This window comes from Etheostoma cragini, chromosome 16 (assembly GCF_013103735.1).
Source record: "Etheostoma cragini isolate CJK2018 chromosome 16, CSU_Ecrag_1.0, whole genome shotgun sequence".
In the NCBI taxonomy this organism is placed as follows: Eukaryota; Metazoa; Chordata; class Actinopteri; order Perciformes; family Percidae; genus Etheostoma; species Etheostoma cragini.
Genome location: NC_048422.1, coordinates 11,916,258 through 11,935,760, shown reverse-complemented (window position 1 = coordinate 11,935,760; position 19,503 = coordinate 11,916,258). Strand labels below are relative to the sequence as shown.

The following is a 19,503-nucleotide window of genomic DNA, read 5'->3' as shown; positions in this document are numbered from 1 at the left end:
GTTCCATATGAATTGGTTTGGGGTCCTTCTGTAAGTAATTTGGGGGTACAATTTGGTTCTGCAGAATGTTACAAGGAGCAATACCACAGGCCAAGCAATCAGTCCGTTCTAAACGGGCATATTTTGGACGGACACTGTACTAGTTTTATTCAATTTGAAGTTTGTAAGATTTTGTTTTATTTTAACTACATGGGCAGTTCCCTCATAGCGCCCAGCTCTAGAATGCACAACTAAAAGTTAATTGTTGGATATGTTGTGGAATGTTTTTCATGTATTTAGGACGGCAGTAGAAACGCTGGTAGAAAGTTATAAAAAATAAAACGTAAAAAAAAGTAGCATTTCCAGAGGCAGGTACAATAAAAGCATCCCCTTTGGCATGAAGTAGTTCTCGGAAGCAAATCATGTTATCCTTCTCTGCTTTGTTTTCATAATGTTAGGTTATTAACTGTGTAATTTTAGCTACCTTTTAGCTCATGTTTGTTGCTTCTCAGCATGATGAATGTGTGTGGTCTGTTGTCTGTGCGCTTAGTCACACAAGGGTAGGGGTGCTGAAATTCTGTGATTGTATGTGTCTTCCTGTCTAATATTGAAAGTGTTTCTATATCTAAGATTTACTAAAAGAAAATCTCTGATAGAAATCTGAGTAAAAGGTGGATGCTCCATAATTCCCAGTTTCTGTAGAATATTATAGTGCTTGTGCAAGACATTCTGAAAGGTAGCTCAGATCCTGGTCCGGAGGAAACAGGGTTTGTAGGTTTTTCTTCTAGCATTCGTCAATAACTGATTTAAACCTTCAGTGTCACGTGAATGCAGTAAATGCAAATGATGGGATGGAAAACCAGAAAGATTGGGAACCTCTGACCTATGTAGCTTTACAACAATACTCCAATCCATTTTAAGTATATTTTTTATACGTGTGTCTGTTTGTGTGTGTTCGTACAGTTTACGAGAATGAGTAGTGTCAACAATTTCAATATATTGCTGTTTTCTTCTCTTGTCTCTGATGTGTGAAACTGTGTACATCATCACCGCAACTGTGTTTTCACAGTTTATGTTCTGGGTTTAGGTCTGTACATTCTGATAACATTCTTTAAATGTCTGACCTGCGTTCTTGTCGTGTTGTAGTGCTTGTATGTGCATGTGTAAGTCTTGGGAATGTGAGGCCAACTCTGCCTTCAAACTTGAAACAAAGTCTTGCTGTGGGTTTTCCCAAAGCCTGTAGTTTGCGTGACGTGATGCTATCAGGAAGTTAGAAGTCTGTTTTCTGTGGGAGCTGCAGGCACACACTCACATATTCTATGTGTTTCGTTCACTGTTTCTCCTCACTTACTCACAGAGTCAGATTAAAGTGAAAGTCCTTGCGGGATGGCAATGAGAGAAACAAACAGGTAGAAGGCAGGAGGCTCATTTGTCTGGGAAAGGCCTGACAAAGCAAAGGGGGGGCAGTGTGAATAGATAGAGAGGGTAGATGGTAGATAGAAATCATAAGAGAGAAAAGCAAAGAGAGGTATACAAAAATGCAACAGAGGGAAATAAGGAGATAGACTACATGTAGATAAATAATGTCAGTTTAGGGGAAAGAGAAAGGGAGATAAAATAAAAGCGGAAGCTAAGACCTTAGATGTCTGGGACTAAACTACTGAGAGACACAGGATATAAATAGGATGGAAAATTAGGACTGCAGTAGGAAAAAAAAAACAGAAAAATGATGATGCACAACTTGCGTCTTTTTCCTATTTCCTCCTCCTCCTCTTTCAGGCCAAGGAAAACCAGTGTCCAATGTTTCTCATAGGAACTGCAGCCCAGCATTTTAACTAATGCCATGATGTCTGAGATGTGTGTTTGCATGCATGTATTCTTGTTTGTACTCTCTGGAGACCAGCAGCATTGCCTATGCACCAGTGAAAACATACCAAACAATAAGTATGAGCAGTTTTGATGCATAGTTCAGCTATGCCAGTTTTTTATATCCTAATATCTACAGAAGTGTGTATTTAAGCTGTGAGGTTATAATTGGATTAGTTGTTATCACAACGTTTCACTTCAAGGATTGCTCCGTTGACGCCGGAAATTCCGCTGGATTTCATTCTTTTCGGCCAGTTGTCCGTTACCTTAAGCTTTCTTTTTGTTGGAACTTTAAAACTCTGGACGACTATGGTTAACTGCTCCTCAGATCTCTGTTGGGTAAATCCAGACAACTAGCTAGACTATCTGTCTAATCTGAGTTTTCTGTTGTAACTAAAAGAACTTTTGAAAGTACACGTTTCACCAAAACAAGTTTCTTCCAGAGGCTATTTTGCAGCGGCACCGTGGCTCTGTGCGGAGTTTAGCGCCCATGACAATTGTGATTGGTTTAAAGAAATGTCAATAAACCAGAGCACGTTTTTCTCCCATCCCAGAATGCTGTGTGGACTAGCTTCTCCAATAATAGTCTCGCTTTGCCAAAGGATCTGGCAAAGCAAGACTATTTATTTACAAGGGAATCGCATCTCTGATATCCAATTATATATAAAGTCAGATAATCATATTATAATGTTAATAACCTTAATTAATAAAACAACGTTGCCATGTGCCTTTTAATGAAAGGAAATGAAGACTGGAACAATTGCAAATATAAATGAAATAATGATGAAGATGAATGAGCAACTATGATTAAAATAAAAGGCAATAACTAATATAATATAATTTTTTCCCAATATGTGCAGTGCCCCTGCTAAATGAGTGCCACTGCTATATAAAAATCGCCCCAATCGCTGTAAACTTGCTATCTCTACTTTATGTAACCATAGACTCAGGGATGTGCAGGGATTATAAATTGAACACCCCTAGACATTGCCACCGTTTAGGTCCAGTCTGTTTATGGTTATTGCAGTTTAAAAGAGCAGACGTAGAGACAATGCTGAACACAAAGCATGTTGGGGGGGCCCCCCGAGGTAGAATTGTTAGCAAATATCTGATCAGATTACGGTTTATTAATGACTGTAACATTAGGCCTAAGCTTAGATGGTGTGAGTTTTTACGATGCTGTTCTCTGTTATGGTGTGATAAGCTTAATTGTAAAACTTATTAATGTTCAAAATTACTTAGTATTAGGGACATCAATAATCTTAACTTTAACCCCCTAACTCTATTTATTTTAGACTTAATATTTTGATGTCTTTCATGATCAATGTTAGCTTTTTTTTTAAGTTAAATGTGTTCCCTGTAAATTTCTGTGCACTTCAGCTTGTGTAATGATATATTTTTTATATTTCAGGTGAGTTTGGTAAACTTTTTTGTTAGGAAAAGAGAGGCTGATGATGGCAATGATGAAGCTGGGCTTATTTGGATAAGGGGAGAAGCGTTTTATTTCTTATTCCATTATTAGACAGGTAGACAGGTAGTACCTGTGAGAAAGGAAAGTATAAAGAGAAAGGTGAAAGGAGGAAGAGGAAAGAGGCAAGAATTCTTGAAGCATTTTATTCAATGTAATTCAATCCAGCTGTGTACAAATAAGTGTCTTAAAGTCCTACTTGTTTCAGCAAACAGCGCTAAATAAAACTCTCACACTTTAGCACAACTGCTGGAAAATAAATCCGAGAGGAAACACTGAATATTTTGACATGTCACAGCAAGATTTATTATTATTGAAAAGAGCATCTTTGGTATTTTTATATACGCACCACTATTTAAAATGTTTGAATGCCAATCATTGCATTCATCTCATTCTTTACTTATGTAAACATTTAGACGTTTATGTTCCCCTCCAGAGGAGAAACCACACTGACGTTAAGATGTTTTTCACGTGTGCTTTCAGAGGTGTGTGGTTGCGGGTGTGACTGGGTGTGTGATAGTGTAATATTAGTGTGCTGTTAGGGTGTGGGTGTTTGTAGTTAAGGGTGTAGCCTCTTTGCATAGGACGCTGCTATCTAGTAACTGTAGGACCGTTTAAAGTGTGTGTGAGAAGGAAAGGTTTTGATACGTCCCACCAACTCAAACCAAAGCCACATATCCATTGATGAATTAATGTAGCAACTCAAGTCACCTAGCGTCCCCTTTGTTGCTGATGGAAACCAGAGGTGACTGGAGTGACTGAGTACCTGTCTGTCTGGATGATCCCATGGACCTCCAACACACACACACACACACACACACACACACACACAGGCCTCCTTGGATGCAGGGAGCCCTTTCTTTCTTTCTTCCCCTCCATTTTCCTGCTGTCTATTTTGGTCAACTGGTGGCCCGTTCCCACAGTGCTGCTGTTCCCATGGTTATCGCCGCGGAGATAGTGAATGGGGGTTGGGGTGGTGGTGGGCTTGACAGAGAGCGGGAGAGACAGCATTGCTCTGTTCGAAGAGATAGGGGACTCTTTGGCTGTAGGGAAGGCGGGGGTGAGGTAGGGTGGATGGGGGGGTGGGGGGCGTGAATAAAGGGTATGGGGTTGAGAGTGTGTGTGTGTGAGTGTGTGTGATGTGTAGCTCCCATGACCATCACAGGTGGCCCATGAGGATTAAGCCAATAGGGGTTCTCATTAGATATAAAACCTTTAATTGAATATGCTAGTAGATGATATCCACATCTTCAATGTCTTTGACATAGTCAATTTTAACAGATATTAAGGCATCCTTCATATTAGATGTAGATGATGCAGACTTGCAGATACTTTTTTTTATTATGGGGTCAATATCAGCCTCAGAGGTTAAAATATGTCCTTCTAACCTCATGTGAGTTTCCTTTATGAGGGTAGATGCTACTTCCAGAGATTGAGAGCTGAGGTGGGGTGCAAAAAGAGAGGTGGCAGAGGAAGTGGAGGAGAAGGGTAGGAGCCGGGACCTGGTAAGGGGGGACAAGGGCCAACGAAAGGAGGGAGGGGGAGGGTGAGAGTGCGGGGCTCAGATAGAGGGACGGATTCAGTTCCCACACTTCTAATTACTGTGTCACTGGAGACTGAAAGGGGACTGCCCCTGGCCCTAGGGAATTTGCTGGGGCCGGTCGCAGAGAGGGAGCAGCGGAGGAGGGAGGGAAGGGGGCATAGCAGCAGAGGGAGGGAAGGAAGGGTGGAATTAAAGAGGGTGTTTGACACAGGAACTCTCTCCATCCTCCTTTCAATTGGTTTTACCTCATTGCATTCACACTAGAGGTGAACCCCTTTACCGCTAGTCCCCTCCCCTCCTCTGCCCTAATACCCCAACCTCTCACCTCCGACCCACTTCTCCTTAACCCTCCCTTACCCTCCTCCACCTCAGTCCTCTCTTTCCCTTCAGCTTTTGTTCACCATCGTGTACTGCTTCCTTTTTACCCCCACACCCCCTCTTCTTTTCTTTCTTTTTTTCTCCCCCTCTACCTCTTTGCGTTTAATGCTGGGTTCCTCTGCCGTGTCTCCTGTTGACACGAACAAGGTTCCCAGAGACACTTTGATGTGAGTTCAAACACACACACACACACTGATGTCTTATTTTGCATCATTATTGCCACTTAACCCCGAGCCCTTTTCCTCTTTTATTTGCCTTATCTCTCTCCCGATAGCGTGCGTGCGAGCGTGTGTGTGTGTGTCCTGATAATATCCCTGATGACTCTGACACAGACATGAATGTGTGTGGATGAAGCGTCTGCGTCGGTCCACAAGCTCAGCAGTTGTTTGAAGCAGTAACAATGTAACTATCTTTCTCAGTCTCCTCTCTGTCTCCATTGTGATGTGGACCAGTTAGTCATTTGTGGTCCCTGTAAAATCACATCCTAACCAGGGTTGGGTTACAGTCAGCAACATTAAAGAATGGCTTGTGTATTGCTGAGGCCATATTTATTTTTTTAAACGTAGTAGCATTAACTTATTTCCCCATTCAATGGCTGTAGAACAACAAAAAGAAGAACCACACTACTTTTGCCTTTAACATCCATTTCACAGCACCACACAGCAGCACAGGCATTTAAGTGGCACGGAAATCTCTGTTCCTATATACTGGTGTCATATTGGCACCACGATTTGGGACACAACCTTGATCTAACACAGCTATCTTTTTATTGTGTGATTAACACAAGCTTGGTTTGTGGGGACAGACAAATGTTTCCTTGAGCTGAGGTATTGATCTATATTTATTGTGGTGGGTTTGGGGCATGTGTTATATATGTGTTTTATATACTGTATGTATATATATATATATTTATTTGGAACTGATACTCATTCTTAGTGAACTCTTTAGTTATCTTTAGCTCAGCTAAAGAAGCTTACTTAAAACTCGTTATAGCCCAAAATTATTTGGAGAAAGACATATTTGCAATTTTGAACAGCTTGATCTACTACTGCCGTACGCAGGAGGCAAGCTATCATTCAAACAATATGCTCAACATGTGGTGCTAAAACGCTCCGTTGGCCGGAGATTGTTTTTAAAACATATTATTGTGGAGTCACAGGATAACAGGTGGTCATATAAGGGGTGATTGTAACTGCTGGTCAAGAGGGGCTTTTGTATGTGGATACATTGAGCTTTTGTTACTTCTAAGTATGTCAAACTCCCACACATTTGGTTTAGTCCAAACTACAGTTTACTACAACTAAGGCTGGTGGAGTATATAATGGCTGGTGGATATTGTCCAAAAAGTGACATAGACGGACAATTCTGTGTATACAGACATGGGGTGTTTGCATACACGCATGTGTTCACATGCTTGTCTGCATGTAAAGTCAATTATTATGTAAGATGTTAAGATAATGCAATTTTGTGCCCACTCAAAAGGATAAACTTTGCCCACTTACTCTTCAGATTGCAACAAAATGAGAGACCATAGTTATGTTTTGGCTGGGGTGTGATATAAATAAAAGACATCAAAAAATGAAATAGCGCACACCTGCGTGTCATCTGGTCAGCAGTGTATGCCTCAAGCCACAGATTAAGCCAGTTAGAAGGCCGACTTGTATGTAAAAAGATTTGCCGGTACTCTACCCTGACACTGACACCTTGTCTGTCAAAAAGCTATGTGAGAGAGTCGGTTCTTCTCCGTTCCCTCAAAACTCTTCAGGAGAGAACCGACCAGTCCCTCAGTGGCAGCCACCACCGTCACCACTCTCAATATTTACAGTCCTGAATGAACCACTCTGTATTACAATAACATTCCCTGCGTGCCTGTGGGCCTTTACATCAAGAAGAGATGAAGGGGGGGGGGGGAGCAAAAGGGAGAGAAGAGGTGAAGAAGGGGGCTGGAGGGTGAAATATGCACCAGTAGCATAAACGTTGAGCAAGGAATCTGCTGGTGGCTCTCCCGTGTCCGGGGGTGTGTATGTGCATGTGCAGATGTAGTTTAGGTTGATGGATTCAGGTTGAGTGGGTGGAATTTCAGTTTGATGTGTGTGTGTGTGGGTGAAGTGACAGTTTGAGAACTGTTAGCGCATGTCGAGGAAAGCTGTGGATGTCGTAATATCGGGTTGAATGGGTGCAGTGAAGGCACGTTTAGTGAAAAGCAATGAAAGCATTTTTAGAGAGTTTTAGTGTGTGAGCATGTCACACTGCATAGGCAAACGGGGGGGGGGGGACATTTGGAGTACCATGTCCATCTTAAAAAGACAAATGTTTAACTCACAGTTGCATGAATGCTTTATATTTGAGAGAACCAGTTGTCTTTATTGCACAAACGACAGCACCACAAACCCACCATCTGTCTCCTCAACAATCAGGTTTTCCAAATAAAAACAGGCAGTGAAGGATGCCAGGGTTTTCCCAACCTTATGCAGTTGAGCATGTGGAGTTTTCTCTCAGCTTACTTAGTACTGTTTAGTTTCATGTATAAATCTACACGCAGAGATTATTTATGAATTCTTACGGTAAAACCAGAGTGTGCTTAAGAGGAGCTTCTTTTGTGCGGCTGCAACGCTTTGATTTGCTGTCACAATTAATATTCAGCCAAATTTTGAATGTTTGTTTTGATTGCTGTTCTACTATTCTGGCATTTACTGTCCATATTCAAATCCAAGCTAAATTATTATCAAGTACAACATGTGTTGTTAGGATTTGAATGCTTAGTGATGTTGACAAAAACAGCAATGTATTGAGTAAATAATGAAAGGTTCTCTGCTTTCTAAAAAAAGCGCCTACCCATTCAGTTGCTTAAAAAAAAAAAGCAGTCTATTTCCAGACAAATTAAGTGAACATAGTTCAGAACATTAATTTTCTTTTGTGTCAGTTGTTTTGATTAATTGTTTCACCTGTAGCCAATCTGCTCCGTCTGAAGCACAGAGCAATTATCCCTTGTGACGCGACCCAACACTAACATGGTATTTAACTACTACAATTGAAAAGCACAGTAGGCAAGTGTTGAATGTTATGTGCCACCTATAGCATTGCCCAGCCAATTTAGAATGTTTAGTCTGGCTGTTTCATTTTAACCCACAATACAAAAAACGCAACATATATAAGTAGAGAGCGGTTGGCCGTTTAATCCAGCTTTTAATGTTTTTGAGATGAGCGGTTCTTGTTCTTCTTCAAAACCCAGTGAGCAGAATAGTCTACAGACCTTTTCAGTACGTTGTTTTCCTCAGCTGTTTGGCTTAGACCGGCCCCAGCTATCTGGCGTCTGGAGAGAGAGAAAAAAAGAGTGCTTGGAAATGGAAAGAAAGAAAGAGGTTAGAGGTGTGAGACAACTGGAGAGAAGAAGAGATGGAGAATGAAGGGGGCACTGGAGGGGGGTAGATGGAGTTTTAAGCAAGACATAGAACAAGAGAAAAGACAGGTTAAGTTAAAAAGAGGAAGAGATAGAAGTTGAGGTTGAAGGTTGAGTGGGTAAAAAACAGAATGAACTGACTGTGCCAACCCAACGGGGAAGCATTAGTGCTATTTGTGTGACGGCTAGACTGTTATCTGCTAGACTCTAGACTATTATCTTCTTCATTACCCCTTTTGGTGAGCTCCAGTAAAGAGGGACTAAGAGAGGGAAGAAAAAGCAGAAATGTTGAGGCCAAGTGGAGGGTAAGAAAATGCTGAAAAGTAGAAAACAGCTTTGACAAGAGAAAGAAACAAAAAGGGATTGAGCAAGTTTTAAACAGACTGAGGGAGTGGGACTAAATGAGCAATGTTTAACTAGAGTTTTTTCTACAAAGGCATTAAGTCATGGCTGTGGCTCATCTTGTGTTGCTACTGATGACAACTTCTTATGTATACTTTTGATGGTATGATATATTCATAATCTAATGTCGTAACTACAATATATTACAAATACAATAAATACAAATAAATACAAAACTAAAAAAAAAATCTGTAAGCTCAAATGTGTTATTGGACATATTTCCCAACAAAAATGGGCATTGGCGGATGGGGTTACACCAACTCAACTCTTTAGAGAATTGACTGAGTAGAACACCAGGAGCAATTAAGCAGTGTTGAAATAATAAAGCAACTTGACATAGAAACCATAGCACATCTGTCTTGGATGCTTTGGAAACAACTTCACTGGTAGTATCATTCCTAATGCATGCCAATTTTCATATTGTTTAGATACGCAATATGAATGCACAAAATGAAATGAACAGCAGACTTTCACATTAATTCTATTTAACACAACTGGATGCCTTTCTGGGAAAGTTGGGAAGGAAATAATGTGACTTGCAAGTGAAATGAGTGGGTGCAATGTGAGTCAGGGAAGGGTGTGCGCATGTGTGAGAGCGCACCATGTGAGTTTTTTTACATCTTTTGCATGCCTGCAATGTATGTGCGAGTGTGTATTTACGTACAGTGAAGTGAGTCAGAGGAAGGTGTGTGTGATGTCAAGCCCAGACAGGCTGTGCTGTGGTCCAAGTTCAGGTTACTGTCTGGTGGTAATGGTTAGTTAACAGAGCTGGTAATTACCTCAGACTGTCGGAATGAGACACTGGCCAGATACCCTCAGGATACTGTGGGAAAGTAAATTTAGTAGGTCACAGAGTATTTACCTCACTCACTTGCTGCAGCAGGTACTCTAGGTGTTAAGCTACAGTATATTGCGAGTAGGGGGTCACTCTCTCTGTGTGTGTGTGTGTGTGTGTGTGTGTGTGTGTGTGTGTGTGTGTGTGCGCACGTTTGTGTGTTTGTGTTTTTTTATATATATATATAGGCCAAAAGTTTGGATCCACCTTCTTATTCAATGCGTATTTTCATGACTATTTACATTGTAGATTATCACTGAAGGCATCAAAACTGTGAATGAACACATGTGGAATTATGTACTTAACAAAAAAGTGTGAAATAACTGAAAACATGTCTTATATTCTAGTTTTTTCAAAGTAGTCACCCTTTGCTTTTTTGATAGCGCAGCAAACCCTTGGTTATCTCTCAATGAGCTTCATGAGGTGGTCACTTGAAATGGTTTTTACTTCACAGGTGTGCCTTGTCAGGGTTAATTAGTAAAATTTCTTGCCTTATTAATGGAGTTGGGACCATCAGTTGTGTTGAGCAAAAGTCAGGTTGATACACAGCCAACAGCCCTATTGGACAACTGTTAGAATTCATATTATGGCAAGAATCAATCAGCTAACTAAAGAGAAACAAGTGGCCATCATTACATTAAGAAATGATGGTCAGTCAGTCCGGATTGCAAAAACTTTGAATGTGTCCCCAAGTGCAGACGCAAAAACCATCAAGCGCTACAAGGAAACTGGCTCACATGTGGCCCGCCCCAGGAAAGGAAGACCAAGAGTCACCTCAGATTAGAGACCAGATGAATACCACACAGAGATCTAGCAGCAGACACATCTCATGTATTTTAAGGAAGAACATTTATTTATTTACAATACAGTATTCATTCACAAAGAAAATTGTTGTTCTTAAAGGTTGGATTTTACCTCATTTTTTAATTAAGGTATTAAAATAAATTTCCAGAACACTTTTTTTTTTATTCCTCTTTTTAGTCAATTTAAGCATGGGCATGTAAACATGCACAACTGTATATTTATATAACTTAATATACATCTATATGGTGGTTGTTAACACATTTTCTGTGGTGTGAAAGACTCAGAACATATACAGTATATGTTCTGAGTCTTTCACACCACAGAAAATGAGTTATAAACCCCATATAGATATACATTAGGTTTCCAATAGGGGTGGCAATCACCAGACGCCTCCCGATATGATAGCATCACAATACTTATGCCACGATACAATATTATTGGGATTTTAAACATATTGCAATATTCTGTGATATATTGCAATGTATAACCTTTTTCCAACTAATAATTTTTCCCAATTTCAAATGATGTCCCCAAAAGGAAACTTTGTCAACATCTGTCTTATCTAAAAATATACATTTCTCTGTTTATTCATATCAATTAAAAACATTTTGCCACAAAATGGGATTGTCAAGGCAAGGCAAGGCAAGGCAAGGCAGCTTTATTTGTATAGAACATTTCAGCAACAGGGCAATTCAAAGTGCTTTACACAAAATCATTAAAAAAATAAAAACAGATAAAACACGTGAATTAAAAATAGAAACATTAAGACACATAAAACACAAGAATGAAAGTTACAGTGCAGCATAAGAAATTAAACATTAAAATAACATAATTTAAAGAAAGGCAACATCAAAAAGAAAGGCCTTCAGCCTAGCTTTAAAATAACTGAGAGTAGCAGCGGCTCTGCAGGTTTCTGGGAGTTTATTCCAGATATGAGGAGCATAGAAACTGAACACTGCTTCACCCTGTTTAGTTCTGACTCTGGGGACAGAAAGTAGACCTGTCCCAGATGACCTGAGAGGTCTAAGTGGTTTGTAGTGTAGTAGCAGATCAGAAATGTATTTTGGCCCTAAACCATTGAGTGATTTATAAACTAGCAAAAGTACTTTGAAATCAATTCTTTGAGGCACAGGAAGCCAGTGTAAAGACTTCAAAACTGGAGTGATGTGATCCAGTCTCTTGGTCTTAGTGACGATCCGAGCAGCAGCGTTCTGAATCAGCTGCAGCTGTCTGATTGATTTTTTAGTGAGACCTGTAAAGACACCGTTACAGTAGTCAAGTCTACTGAAGATGAAAGCATGGAAAAGTTTTTCCAAATCCTGTTGACACATAAGTCCTTTAACCCTTGATATATTCTTAAGGTGATAATAGGCGGACTTTGTAATTTTCTTAATGTGGCTGTTGAAATTCAGGTCTGAGTCCATGACTACACCAATATTTCTGGCTTTGACTGTTGTTTTCAACATTGTTGTTTGAAGCTGAGCGCAGACTTTTAATCGTTCCTCTTTTGCTCCAAAAACAACAACCTCAGTTTTTCCTTCATTTAATTTCAGAAAGTTCTGGCACATCCAGCTATTAATTTGTTCAATACACTTAGTCAGTTTTTGTAGTGGACTATAGTCCCCTGGCGATAAGGTTATGTAAATTTGTGTGTCATCCGCATAACTATGGTGACTTATTTTGTTGTTTTCCATAATCTGAGCCTGTGGAAGCATGTAGATGTTAAACAGAAGAGGCCCCAGAATGGAGCCTTGGGGGACTCCGCACATCATATTTGTATGTTCAGATGTATAATTACCTATTGACACAAACTAATCCCTATTCTGTAAGTAGGATTCAAACCAGTTTAGTACTGAGCCAGAAAGGCCAACCCAGTTTTTCAATCGGTCTAGTATTATGTCATGGTCGACCGTGTCAAATGCAGCACTGAGATCAAGTAATACTAAGACTGAAATTTTGCCACTATCTGTGTTAAGTGGATGTCATTAAAGACTTTGACAAGAGCCGTCTCAGTGCTGTGGTGTGGTCGGAAACCCGACTGAAAGGTATCACAGCTGTTGTTTAGTGACAAGAAATGGATGAGTTGTTGAAAAAACGCCTTTTCAATGATTTTACTTAAAAACGGAAGGTTTGATATTGGCCTATAGCTGCTCATTAGTAATGTGTCTAGATTGTTCTTTTTTAAGAGTGGCTTGATTACTGCAGTTTTCAGGGCCTGTGGAAAGATTTACTGAAAGAAGAGACCTGTTCACAATCTGTAGAAGATCAGAAGATTGATACTTGGCGCCTGTGTATCAATAGGGTATTGCCACAGAAAATATTGGAATACTATGCTGTATCAATTTTTTTTCCCCCACTCCTATTTTTTTTCAACTTGTGAAGAGGGGTTGCAATTTTCTAACTAACTTCAAAATCTAATGGTGTCTTGCAGCAAGTTTACATAATAAAAAACAAAACTATTTGCCATTAGTTTGTCTGTAAAGTACAAAAACAAATTAGAGCACAAAACGTAAGACCTAATTAAAACTCATAGTAGGATGTCGTAGCTACCGAAACCCAAGAGTACCTCTGTCTTTTTAAAATCAACATATTTATTTCTAGAGTTTGTGACTCGCTCTCCCCTCTTTCGTCGCCGGTATTCCATTGCAGACTGAGGACTGGGATTCAGGCTTTACTCTTCACTCAAAGATAACTTGATTTAATGATTAACACTGAAATGATGCCAGATTTTCCGTAAGAGAGTGCTAAATAGAGCAAGATGTTTCCACTCTTTCCACACGCTCTCCTTCCATCTTCCAGCCAAAGAAAATGAAAACGGGTCACTTTTTCACATTTTGCATCTGGCAGTAAAAATCGTTGTGTGAGATTGTTGATCGCTGTTGGAAGGTATCCAAATCACCTAGTATGACCTGGAACTGTGTGGGAAAGCAGGAAAAAGGTCAATGCTTTTGGCCAGTTAGGTTCTCCTTGCTCATCGTTTTACAGTAGTATGAGCCGGCTTTTTCCATTTCAGCGTCCCACTTCCAATGGAGCTACATCATTTCACAGCGGCTACAACATTTTATATCTGCCTATGAGGATGACAGACAACCAAATATGGCTGAATGTCCCAGACATGGAATGATGGGAGTGAAAAATGAATCTCTGTGCTTTCCTGTATGTTTAATTTTTCCATCTATGGAAGGTGTACTGTAATTTCTAGAAAAAGGTGTCCTTTTTGTTATATACTGTGTACATGTTTTATACAATGGATGGATCAACCATGGACATTGGAATTAGGTATTTTTTACCTTAATTTGGACAATAAATTCACATTGAAACTGAAAAGTCAACATTTTCAAAGGGAAACGATGGTGCAATTCTTCCCCCTTTCTCTCTTCCCTCCAGTTCCCACGCTGCCCCTTACCTGACTTACCACAATTTGAATCAAATCACAACTCCCCAATTGGCTGCTCTGACCATGTGACACGAATCGGCCCCAGAAGCACCGCCTTTTAAGATTGCTCTAGGATTTTCCCATGGGAGCTGCCTACAGAGCCAGTGCAGGGTGTGTGCGTGTTTCAGAACGTAAGGGAAAAATCTCCCACCCCCCTCCCTCCCTCTCTTTCCTACCTCCTCTCCACTATCCCCCTTTCTCCTCTTTTTTTCCACCTCCACACATCCTTTGAAACACAGTATCACACTTTAGATAGCCTTTGTTGTCACGGCAAGGAGCATTCTTTCTCTGGCGCGGCCACACGGAGTGTGAGAATGCTGGAGGTTCCCTGAAAAATACAGACAGAACAAAAGACAGACGGTGTAGCAACTGTCTTAAACTTTACAGGGTTCAGTAAAAAGAACTCTTTTAAATATGCTGGCTGATTTCATTTTTGAAGGCCCTTCTTTGGCCTTAACTTGCAAGAATAAACCCAATGAGAACGCTGAATTAAAGCCAGTATCACGAAATATATATGATACATGTCCTCACTGAAATTTTGTTGGTACATTATGTGCCATACGGAGAAGCTTGTGAGTATAGAAGAATATTCTCCTGGAAGAGTATAGTATGAACCATTTGCATGCGTCAGTTCTATAAAATCTTCCAAAAGTCCAGCCGACCAACCTGCACAGAATGCAGTGACTGTCACATGTAATGCTCCTCGATGATCACAAGCATGATATTTTTCCTGTGCAAACATGCCCAACTATAATTGGTTTGACAGCTCTGTGACAACTGCATGTCTGAAATCTCCACTAGTCTGCTGTGGAAAAATCATGCCTTGTGTCCTGCAGCAAGCCAAATCATGTCCACTTCCATGAGAACTCACTGACTGCGCACAAATATCTTTTATCTGCATTTCTGTTAGTATCACTGTGACATTTGTCTATATGAATTTTATAAATGTACGTAATTTCACTTCCTAACCTATTTACTTTAATTACTTGTCCTATAAATATTTGCAGGAACTTTGCATTTGTAATGAGCCGACTTTATAATAAATTAAAGATAAAATTACTAATCCTCTCTGTGTGCGTGCGTGCGTGTGAGAGACGTTGTGCGTGTGCGCCTGCCTGTCCGTGACTTAGCCTTGAGAGTTCAGAGCAGGTTCTGGCTTGCTCTGCTCTGGGAAACTTTAAACTGAGCAAATAGCTGGGTCTGTTTCCCTGGCTGACGCCACACTTGTATGTGTTAGCCATGTGTGTGCATTGCGGGCGATTGCATGCATGCGGTCTATGCGCACTGTGTAGCCTGTGCGAATTGTGTTTTTTTTTTTTGTCTGTGTGGTCAATTTGTATGTGCGTGTGTGTGTGTATGGAAGAATACAAAGAGGATAATACAGAGGGTACTGAGGGAGAGATGAGCTTCATTCCCACAGACAGTACAGGAGATGACACCTCTGCTCTCCCACACCTCCACTGTCTAGCCGCTTTCTCCTGTCCCGACCTCAGTTACCACAGAGGCAAACATCTCTCTCCATGTGCACACAGAGGAGAGGACATACTCTTGCGTTGGGTGGGGGTATGCTCCTGATTTGCCATCTTCATTAAAATGTTCCTGGATAAAGAGAGACAAACTGGCTTTAGGTGAGCTGGACCAGGATCTTGCTTTGGGAGGTCTGTGAGTGTGGTTTGATTTATAGCCCACCTCTAAGTGGAATGCTGTTTGCTGGGTGGAGCTCAGGTGTGTTGACAAGGCTTTTAGCACCGACATGCTGTTAGGGCAGCTTACAGACAAGTGTGTGTGTGCACGTTAGGGGCCGGCAAACAAGAGGTCCCTAATGTCCCACCCGGGAGACCTTTACCATGGAGATTCAGGACAGCATGGACATGTGAACGTTACTGAGGCGTGAATGCTGTCTTCACAGACACTCACACACTGATTTGATCTTTCTTTAACACTTAGCCCCTTTCACACCAACCCAACATTAAGGCTACATCAACACTACTATGTTTCCATTTTTAAATCAACATTTTAAAAAGAAAAATTATTTTTGTTCTCACGAGCGTTTTAGCATTATTTCAGATCTAATCTTCGTCCATTCTCACATGCCTGAAAACACATTGCACGGATCATTCACGCTCAACAGGAATTGTCGCAAATTGCTTGATAAATAGCTTTCCTCTTTCTCATGTAGGCGGTAGTGGAATTATAAAATACAGAACCTACACTTTCACACACATTGTGATTTAGGGGTTAAGGTCGCCACATACACCAGTAGGTTTGAGTGCTCGGTATGTTTTGTCAAACAGCGTTAGAAATTGTAATTTTCAAAAACCAACCAGGCCAAATGGGTGAGATGTGTAGAAATGAGACAGTAGGCAGGGTTTACATTTTTCTTTTTTTCCTACACAACCAATTCTGTCACTTTTCCTATATACAAACAAGTTGCAACACAATAAATGCCTTTGAGGAAAGATTGTCTATGTGTGATTTTATCACAACTCCCACCTTTCTGTGACTGCAGGATTTTCACCTTGCCTTCAGGGTGTAGCTGCTTGCAACAGCTATACACGCTTTTACCTTCAGGCCTCGTACAACTAGTTTGTTTCAAGCATAGACTTGACAGTCTCTATAGCTTCTGATGCAGGCTTTGTGTCAACACTTACAACCAGGTCATTTGCCAGTGAAGATTAGGATGAAAATATAGGTTACTTAACTTGTGTTCAACATCCTGCGGTATATGCTAGGTTTTATGTGCACATGGGACCTGCCACTTACTGTGAAGTGATCAGATTCATCTAAATTTCAGTAGGCTTTGATATGTGTAACGTATTTCCTCTTATTCCTCTTCCTTATATTTTTTTCTTCAAGGCAGTGTTGATGAGTGAAAGCTCTTAAAAAAACACTTCTTCTTACCACACAGTTAAGGACTGTTCTTTAATCTGTTTGTCCAGGCGTGTAACAGTGATCAGTATGCGGCGGTGCCCAGAAAGGACATGGTCAGGATGCTTAAACAGAAAGGTTAGTCAAACCACACAGCATTATGGCAGAGGGTCCACTTTTAGTGGACTCCTTATGACACTGAGTAGAATGTATGTAAAGATGTCTGTACATGCCATTACTTCTTACGTCTTGACTTCTGTTTAGTGTTTGAACTTGCTACGGCTAACCTCACTTATTTTTTACTTTTCAAAAATAAAGTCATCAAACAATGGTTTTGTGTTTTTAGGATTTCTGCTGGACCAGGACAACACTAACTACACACGACAACAGGAAGAAGAGAAGCTTGGTGACATTCTGACCCCCGGTGTGACCCCTGAAATCCCCAGGTATGTTCAGTGTCAATGGGCCCCCCTTTCAGGGCTGGACCCCGACACCCTGACCTTTCCTGGGGGGGCACCCATACAGCTCCACACTGTGCCCCCTGCCCTCCTGCAGAGGATACCGCTCTTCTATGTCTGCACCAGATGTGGCAAGGTGTTCTGGGAAGGCTCTCACTTTGGCCGCGTCCTCTCCATGTTTCAGGACGTCTTACACATAACAGACGAGGACACTGAATTTGCTACAGCGGCACAGCAGAACTGACTGCACTTTACCGGACCCTAAAAAAGAAAAAAGAAAAAATATTTTACACGTTTTGAAACTAGCTGTCATTAAATCCAATTAATTGTACCATATATATATATATTGATACAAATAATAACTTCAAACAAACATCACATCCCTTAAAATGACGAATAATTTTGATAAAAGTAAATAGTGAGCCACTCATCCCATAAGAAGTGAGATCTTTTCTTTTTTTTTACACCTGAATCAACATAGGTCGGATCTCCTGTTAACCGTCTGGTATTGAAATATGACAGTTCCACCAAAAACAGACAAAGATCATTTTAAGTTGTATTTGCATTAAGGCTTTAAGTTCTTTTTAGATGTATATAGTTTTAAACGTTTAAAACCTATTGCGTTTATAAGAGTTTTAAACTCTGAAACAAAGACGGGTAACGCTGTGATCTTGCTTTGACTTGGTCATTTTTGTTGATTTTTTTCACTGTTGGCACATTTATGGTGATTTATAGTTTGGATAGCCTACTGTAATGACATAATTATCTGGTATTGTAATCAGATAATAAAAAATGTCCCTTAAGAACACATTCTCTCACCAGGGAATTATATCTTCAAACTATAAAGTGTTTTTATTTAAAAGTTAAATGATGATAGGATGTCAGTTCTTTGGCCTTTTTATCCGTCTGTGGTACTGTATATTTCCATTCTTTGTGATTACATGTGTACACTGCTTATTTAGCTGATAATAAAGTGATTTTCATTTCTTTTATTAATCTGTGACAAGTCGCAAATTTCTTTCAGTGTGCAGGTATTTTTTGTATGTGTTTCAGAATTCACAAAGCAGATAGTACAGGACTAAGAGTGGACAGATTGATGAGATCATCTAAGTTTCACTGATGTCTGTCAGGTGTAACACTAACAGTGTGGGGGTTATCTGCCCCGAGGCTCAAGTGCAGGAGGGTTAATAGAGTAACCCAACACACACACTGCCTGAATCCCTTCATATTTTCTCATACTTGTCTCACTCCTCTGTTCACAACCCCCACTTTGGATTTGTGTGATTTCAGAAAATGAGATTGCCCCAAAGAGTCCATCTCTGTTCAGAGTTGCACGTGTGCATAACTAGGTCAGCACTGCTAGCTAGTCAGTTGTAGAGTTCGAGGGCGTGTCAATATAGCAGCTAGGCGAGCATTATAACTTGTGTTACAAAGTGACAAGCGTTTGTCACAGAAGTAAAGGCTGGACTACAACAGAGCTGTTTGGAGCAGTCTGTGAACAGTGTTTTCTGTTGGAGATGGTTCTCACTTTGTAAACCTACAACGTTCACAAAAATATATGTAGCACAATAAAGGAAAGGGAAAAGCCAAAAAGCATTATATGAGCACTTTAAGAGATCTAATGAGGAAAATTCTGCTATAAAAGATATCTTGGTGTTTTCTGGACATGGATGTGTTTTGGTCAAGACTGCATTGAATAGCTGACATAAAATCTTTTTACACTCATACAATCTTCAGAAACATTAATCACAGTCAGATGTACACTTTATTTATTGATCTCTTGCATCAAAAAGCCACAGTAATTTCCAGAGACGAGTCATACTGTGAATCACAGAGGTAAATGGGTTTTTGGTGTGTTTATGTCACAGCAGCTGAACCGGGAAGTGAAGATATTTGAGCCTTCAGATGATTCACTGACAGTAGACAATGAATAACATTTCCTTGAGACTGTTTAGGTGAAAACATTCCTCCAGAACATACACACTATAACCTGATTACCTTTATGGTACTATCATGAATCACACTGAGATGTTACGTGTTTAATTTGAGTTGAAGGTTTTGGAACT

General features: G+C 40.3%; 1 protein-coding gene across 4 annotated transcripts in view; it reads left to right on the top strand.

Annotated features, from left to right (window-relative positions):
• exd3 (exonuclease 3'-5' domain containing 3) overlaps positions 1–18,243 on the top strand; it is a 52,665-nt gene extending 34,422 nt beyond the window's left edge. For 3 of the 4 annotated variants that reach the window (XM_034896701.1, XM_034896700.1, XM_034896703.1), the window contains exons 20-21: positions 17,051–17,117; positions 17,326–18,243. In XM_034896701.1, coding sequence (XP_034752592.1) covers positions 17,051–17,117; positions 17,326–17,681 — 423 coding nt within the window. In that variant the 3' untranslated portion in view covers positions 17,682–18,243. The remainder of the gene's footprint in view (positions 1–17,050; positions 17,118–17,325) is intronic. The other variant, XM_034896702.1, reaches the window with a different exon arrangement.
• Positions 18,244–19,503: the final 1,260 nt, after the last annotated feature.